General features: G+C 48.5%; 1 protein-coding gene across 1 annotated transcript in view; it reads left to right on the top strand.

Moving 5' to 3' along the window:
- Window positions 1-289: 289 nt before the first annotated feature.
- LOC112049859 (uncharacterized) overlaps window positions 290-7293 on the top strand; it is an 8183-nt gene continuing 1179 nt past the window's right edge. Inside the window, exons 1-2 of the mRNA XM_052885649.1 lie at window positions 290-2167; window positions 2400-7293. The exon at window positions 2400-7293 is cut by the window's right edge and continues 1179 nt beyond it. Coding sequence (XP_052741609.1) covers window positions 290-2167; window positions 2400-7293 — 6772 coding nt within the window. The remainder of the gene's footprint in view (window positions 2168-2399) is intronic.

Genomic DNA, 7293 nt, shown 5'->3' with positions numbered 1-7293 from the left:
ATCGGAACAAGAAAAAGAACACATTGGCCCCGCCAGATTTCTTCTCCGAACATCGAGATTGACTTGGAGCAAAAACAAAACCCTGAAATCCACAAACAACAACCACCGGGCACATCACGCACACCACGCGGAACTTTTGCGCCTGGGTGGAGCATACTCAGTTACATCAAGACCGGACAACCAACATCAGTGTCTGGACTGTAAGTTAGTGTTAATTAGCTAGTAAAATAGAATATAGTTTTAAAATATAGCACGTAGCATAATTAATCTAGATAGTACAAAGAGCAACATGTCGATGTCAGTAAAAGGCAAAACCACACCATCTGAGGTTGCAACGGCGCCCTCAACTTCATCATCAAGGTCGGTAAATTCCGTAAAATCTGCCCCACTTTCAATGGAGCAAGTAAGCCAGAAGGCAAAAAAGAACAGGCCGACCAAATCGTTGAGGGAGAGGGTGCTGGTGCGGTCAGCATCTCGCCGGTCCTCATTGAGTGAGGATACACAGGAAAAAGACCTCTCATCCCAGCTTGAGAATGCACCAACAGAGACAGTTACTGAAAGGGTCTCGGCGTGGGTCAGCGAGGATAAGCCACCCCAGCAAGTAGAATCTGACGAGGAGTCTTCGGACTGTTCTTCGGTATCGGAGGCCTTGCAGGGGAGGAAGAGCCTAATTCACTTCACCTCAAGAAGAACCGGGGTGGAGATGGACCTGGCTTCGAAGCAGGCTAACGACATGCTGCTCAAAGGCAAAGATGCACTGGAAGCGGCTGGCAACATGAAAAGGGAATGCAAGCAAACAGCTCTTGAGTGCTTGCAGTGCCTTTACGAAACAGTCCTGTCGCTGTCCGATTCCAGAGCTAGACATAAGTACAATTTAGAAAAAGAGAGGCAGCGACACGCTCAAGAGTTAGTGAGAGTAGAGCGTGCCCACAACAAATTAATAACAGGGACACTCTCAAACATTACCAACCAAATATCACAACTACACACACAAACCGTAAAAAACAGTGAGGAGACAAATGCCATACGTAGCTGGCTAGGCCACGAGACCGCGGAGCCATACCGCCAAATAAAACACATCTCCCAGAGAATGGTTCACCTAGAGAATGCGATAGGAAAAGTGGCGTTGCAAAAATGGGAAAATCCTAACGAAAAGAAGGCGAAGGGTGATCACGAGCTGACAGATAATAACCAGGCTAGGATCACGACTCAGCTGGACCAGTTGTCAAAGCAGCTGGACGAGCTCAGAAGAGGCCTAGACAGGATAGCAAACGACACCGGCCGCATTCTCAAGGATGACACTAAAACACGGAACAGCGAGGTGCTGGAGATCCACAGAGCAGAGACTGGAAAGGGTCTGACTGAAGTTAAAGAAGCCATAGAGAAAGCCGAGAGCAAAATTTGCCAAACCATTGCAAAGGCTCCAGTGGCTTCAGCGACGTCACCAGCGGTACAGGGAGAAAACCTAGAAAGGCACCTACAGCCAATAACGGAAAGGCTGGAGGCGGTATCATCGGAGCTCCGAACAATGAGGGAAACAAGGAGCAAAACCCCTCCCCCAATGACCAGCCTAGGGGCAGAACTAGCCTTAGCGGAGCTAGCAAAGGCGACGGCCCCGGCACAGCCAACGTATGCGCAGATGGCCCGCAAACCAAGGATCCCCCAGCCTAACCACACCCTAATTGTATCATCCACAGACCCGCAGAAGTCGGGAGAAAATGTCATCGACACAATTAGGGAAGCACTGGATTGCAGGAACTCCGGTGCTAGGGTTGACAGGATCCGCAAAGGCCGAAACCAAAAAGTCATCCTGAGCTGCAACAGCAAAGATGACTTAAAATTGGTCAAAAACAAAATACAACACGGGCAGTCCCTGAAGGTGGAAGAAGCCAAAACAAATAACCCTCTTGCAAGGGTAAGAGACGTACTGGCCTACCATACAGACGCGGAGATAGTTGAGACCATAAAAAAACAAAATGACCACCTCTTAGTAGGGCTGAGTGCAAAAGACATTGCAATCCGTGTTCGATACAGAAAGAAGGCAAGGAATGCACTTGAATGTCACCCAGTCCTGGAACTATCTCCTGAAGTCCACAAAAGGTTTCTGGAAGCGGGCAAAATATACGTGGGTCTACAGAGAAGACCAATAGTGGACCAGTCCCCGCTGGTACAGTGCGCCAAGTGTCTAGGTTTTGGCCATACAAGGCAGGTCTGCCGAGAAACGGACAGCTTCTGCAGTCACTGCGGGGGAACCCACACGTGGGAAAGCTGCCCGGGTAGAAAGGAAGGCAGACCGTCCACATGCAGGAACTGCCAAAAAAGCAAGAATACCACAGGAAACCAGGGGCACCATGCTTATAGCGATGAATGCCCAGAAAGACAAAAATGGGATGCTATAGCAAGGTCCAGAATTACATATTGCTAAAGGCGCTTCGAGCATTAAAATAATCCAGGCCAACCTTCAGAGGTCCAAACTGGCAACATCGGAACTGCTAGAAACGGCGCACAAGAGAGGGGTGCTGATAGCACTAATCCAGGAACCCTATGTGGGGAAAACAGGGCTGTTAAAGCAACACCCTGGCACACAAGTAATCCAGTGCACTCTTAATCGCCAAAAACCAGTAAAAGCGGCCATTATAGTCTTCGGTGATAAGCTGGAGGTCATTCATGACCCACAGATCGTGACCGAAACTGAAGCGGCTGTTTTGCTGAAAGCAGGTCCTATGAGGCTGGGGTTGATCTCTGTCTATTATGAGGGGGATCAGGAAATTGAACCGTACATGGCGCGAACACAATCGGTGTGCCAACGGCTTAAAACTGGGAACCTCATAATAGGTGGCGACGTTAACGCCAAGAGCCACTGGTGGGGATGGAGCTCCGAGGACGAGAGAGGAGCGGACTATGTGGCTTTTCTAAACGACATGGACTTCCATATAATAAATACTGGAGATACCCCAACTTTTGAAGTCTACAGGCGAGGAAAGCTGTGCTCTAGCATAGTCGACGTCACAGCCTGCAGCCTACCCCTGCTTGGAAAAATAGAGAACTGGAGAGTGGATCGAAGCATAACATCCGCGGACCATAACGGCGTCACCTTCACTCTGCGTTTGGAATCGGAATTGAAACCGCTCAAACCGATAACCACCCGCAGATACAACACCAGGAAGGCGGCGTGGTCCGAATTTGCAACACACTTCAGGAATTCTATACTGGAAAAGAACATTACCCCCCAAGCAGTGGAAGACTCTAAATCTCCGGAAGAATTGGAAGCTATAGTCTCAGCCTACGTCACTGCCATCCAAGAAGCTTGTGACCATGCTATTCCTGTCATGGGCTCATGGAAAGGTAGTCCTACACCACCATGGTGGTCTGGAAAGCTAAATCAGCTAAAAGCCCAAACTCTAAGAGCAAAACGGAAGATAAGAAATGCAGCACCAAGTAGACGAGACAGGGTAATAGAAGAATACATAAAAATAAAAGAAAAATACGCAGAAGAGGCAAACAAAGCTCAGACTGAGAGCTGGAAAGAGTTTTGCACGACACAGAAAAAAGAGAGCATGTGGGACGGGGTGTATCGGGTGATAAGGAAAACGACAAGAAGACCAGAGGACATGTTGCTGAGGAACGCCGAAGGCAACACCCTCAGTCCAGAAGAGTCGGCTGAACTTCTTGCCAAGACCTTTTACCCCGATGACAAGGAGACTACAGACAAACCGTACCACAGACAGCTCAGGGAGTGGATGGCGAATAATCACAAAACTTTACTGCGAAGTCTGCCCGAGGACGATCCATCATTCACACTGGCCGAATTGGAATCTGTGCTTAAGGCAATGAATCCAAAGAAGGCTCCAGGACCGGACGGATTAACAGCGGATATATGCACGAGGGCCATTGCCTGCAACAGGGAACTATTCATGTCAATAGCAAACAAGTGTCTATCACTGCAATACTTCCCTGGGCAATGGAAAGTGGCCCACGTTATCATACTCCGAAAACCAGGAAAGGAGGATTATACCCATCCCAAATCCTACAGACCAATCGGCCTACTATCAATTCTAGGCAAAATTGTCGAGAAGTTGATGATAGGCCGACTGCAGTGGCATACTCTACCAGCCATCAACAGAGCACAGTACGGCTTCATGCCGCAGCGTGGAACCGAGGACTCCCTCTATGACCTAGTGAACCACATCAAGTCAGAAGTCGGTAACAAGAAGATCGTTCTGCTGATATCACTTGACATAGAGGGAGCTTTCGACAATGCGTGGTGGCCGGCGCTCAAAAACAAACTAATAGAGATGAAATGCCCAAGGAACCTATACGCCATGGTTTGTTCTTATCTCACTGACCGGAAGATCAGGGTCAACTACGCCAGAGCAGCTGCTGAGAGAAAAACGACGAAAGGATGCGTCCAAGGATCCATCGGCGGGCCAACCTTTTGGAATTTAATCCTAGACTCTCTGCTCAACAAGTTAACTGGCGAAGGAGTGTACAGCCAAGCGTTCGCCGACGATGTGGTCCTAGTTTTCTCAGGACATGAAATGGCTGTAATAGAAGAGACAGCTAACAACACTCTAGCAGGAGTAGTGAGGTGGGGAAAGCGTAACAAGTTACACTTCGCCGCACATAAAACCAATGCGATGATCATTACAAGGAAACTTAAGTACGATCTCCCAATTCTCCACATGTCCCAAAACAGGCTACAACTCGTCAAAGAAATCAAGCTTCTAGGACTCATCATAGACCACAAGTTAACCTTCGAACCGCATGTCAAAGCTATCAGGAAGAAAACGGCAGAAATATATAAACAACTTGCATGCGCTGCGAGAGTGACTTGGGGCCTAAACAGTGAAATAACAAGGACTATTTACGTAGCGGTGATCGAGCCTATAGTGTTGTACGCTGGAAGCGTATGGTACCCGGCAACGGAGCTACAAATGATACGCGATCTACTGAATGGACTCCAAAGGGGATACGCACAAAAGATTTGCAAAGCGTACCGTACGGTCTCACTAACATCTGCGTTGGTTCTGTCGGGGCTACTTCCACTCGACATCAGAGTTCAAGAGGCAGCACAACTCTATTTGGCGAAAAAAGGCAAGTCAAAAGACTTTTTACCGCCAGGCAGGGAAATGGAACAATGGGTCCATTACCTCGACCAGCCCCACCCATCAACGCTCACCGAAACAAACTACGAGATCCTTGAAACCCTGGACGAAGAAACAATCAACTCTCATCATGTAACAGGCCCTATCATCTACACGGACGGTAGCAAGATAGACGGCAAAGTAGGCGCTGCCCTAACATGGTGGGAGAATGGAGCAGAAACTAAGTTTCAGCAATTCAAATTGGATCCAGCCTGCACCGTTTTCCAAGCAGAACTATACGCGCTGCATAAAGCAGTTCTACTTGCAAAACGGAGCGATGCCCCCCAAGTAAACATCATGAGTGACTCGAGATCATCCCTCGAGCTGCTCGAAAATCCAAAAACCAAACACCAAATAGCCCGTATAATCAAAGATAACATTATCAAAATTGTAAAGGCCAATAGAAAACTCCGACTATTCTGGATCAGAGCTCATATCGGCACCCCCGGAAACGAAAGAGCGGACGAACTGGCAAAGATTGCTGCAGCAAACACCAATACCTCCCCCCACTATACGAAAATTCCCCTATCCTATGTAAAAAGGAAGATACGGGAGGAATCTGTACGTAAGTGGCAGGATAGGTATCTCACCTCCGAAACAGGGCAGATCACCAAAATTTTCTTCCCTGACGTAGGCATGGCTTACGCCTTGGTAAGGAAGATTGGGGTGAACTATCTGCTCTGCCAAGCATTTACAGGTCACGGAGGATTTGCACAATACCTGTGCCGGTTCAAACTCAAAGACAGCCCAGGATGCGAATGCGACAATGATATCGAAGAAACGATTGAGCATGTCATACTGGACTGTCCACGTTTCGGGGCGGCACGGATGAGAGCCGAGACCCGAATGGACACTGTTTTCACACTACACAACCTACACACTCTACTGGCAGACCCCAGGAAGCGAGATCACCTCATAAGTTACCTCGAGGAAGTCACCCGAATCACTACCAGAAGGAACAGCACTCTGACAGCAACACAACCCGGAGATCAGGATTCAAACAAAACAGCACAAGACTCAAACAATACTCCCCGAGTTGAGGTTCGCAAATTGCCGATCACTCAACTACTCAACCTAGGGAGTAAAGGCGAACCCGGTATTAGAATTCGAGGAGTAGCTCTCTATATGGACGACAATGCTGAAAGTCTGGGGATAAGCTTCTGCAACGCAGATGCGAGTGGCAGAGTGGTAATATCTCCAGGTTTAGCAGCTCTACTCAACGGTAGTACTTCTAAGAACACCATGAAGCGTAGCAGGTACAGAGAAATGCCTGAGACGTCTGTGGCCGGTGTGCCCTGCAAGGTAGTGCGAGCGAAGAACAAAGTGATCGTACTATTCAGATGGGATTACCCAGATACCCCATTTGCTCGGGCAGGCATGATGCTCAAAGAAGTCAGTCAAGTAGAAACAGCAACTCCAAAATGCATCAGTGTGGATGCTATGGTAGTAGGCTACACAAAGGGCACGATAGAAGACTACGTAGGGTGTCTAGATGCTTCCAAAAGACACGAGGTAGTCATCTATGAAAATCGGGGTGAAGACCTCAGCTTTCTTAAAACAAGAAAGCCTAAACCAATGGAGGCCCCGCCAGCCCAATCCGTAGCTCCAGAGGCACCTAGCGGATCGGAGAAGCTGCAACAAAAGAGAGCTCATAAAGAAGACAATACCAAGACTCCCTCGACCGGATCACTGAAGAGTTCGCTCAAGCTAGCGGTAAATAAGCTGGCACGGGCCACCCAGAGAATCTCCGGGGACATAACAACAATCAGAGTCGAAAAAGCCATACAAACCTTCACAACAAATAAACAACAACAAACCACAAAGCCAGCCATAACAGAAACACCTCGCTCCTCTCGTACAAGAGCAGACAAGGGAGAGATAGTCCCCCCTGCACTCAGGAACCCCCGCGGTCCCCTGGATCATATCATAAATGCCTACGTAGAGTTCCTGGCCATCACCAAGGCGGACCAGACAGTTGCCCAAAACACTTGCCAACAAATCCTGCAAGCTTGGGAGATGGATAACACTGGCCTGCTAAAGGTGCGACTAGAGGCAGCCGAGGCATCGTTGTATGATAATAACACCCAGAAGAACATCTTGGGAATAGAATCCGGAGACCATATGAAGGCCTATAGTGCTACATACGGGT

This window comes from Bicyclus anynana, chromosome 2 (genome assembly GCF_947172395.1).
Source record: "Bicyclus anynana chromosome 2, ilBicAnyn1.1, whole genome shotgun sequence".
Taxonomy (NCBI): Eukaryota; Metazoa; Arthropoda; class Insecta; order Lepidoptera; family Nymphalidae; genus Bicyclus; species Bicyclus anynana.
This window is presented reverse-complemented; position numbering and strand designations above follow the sequence as displayed.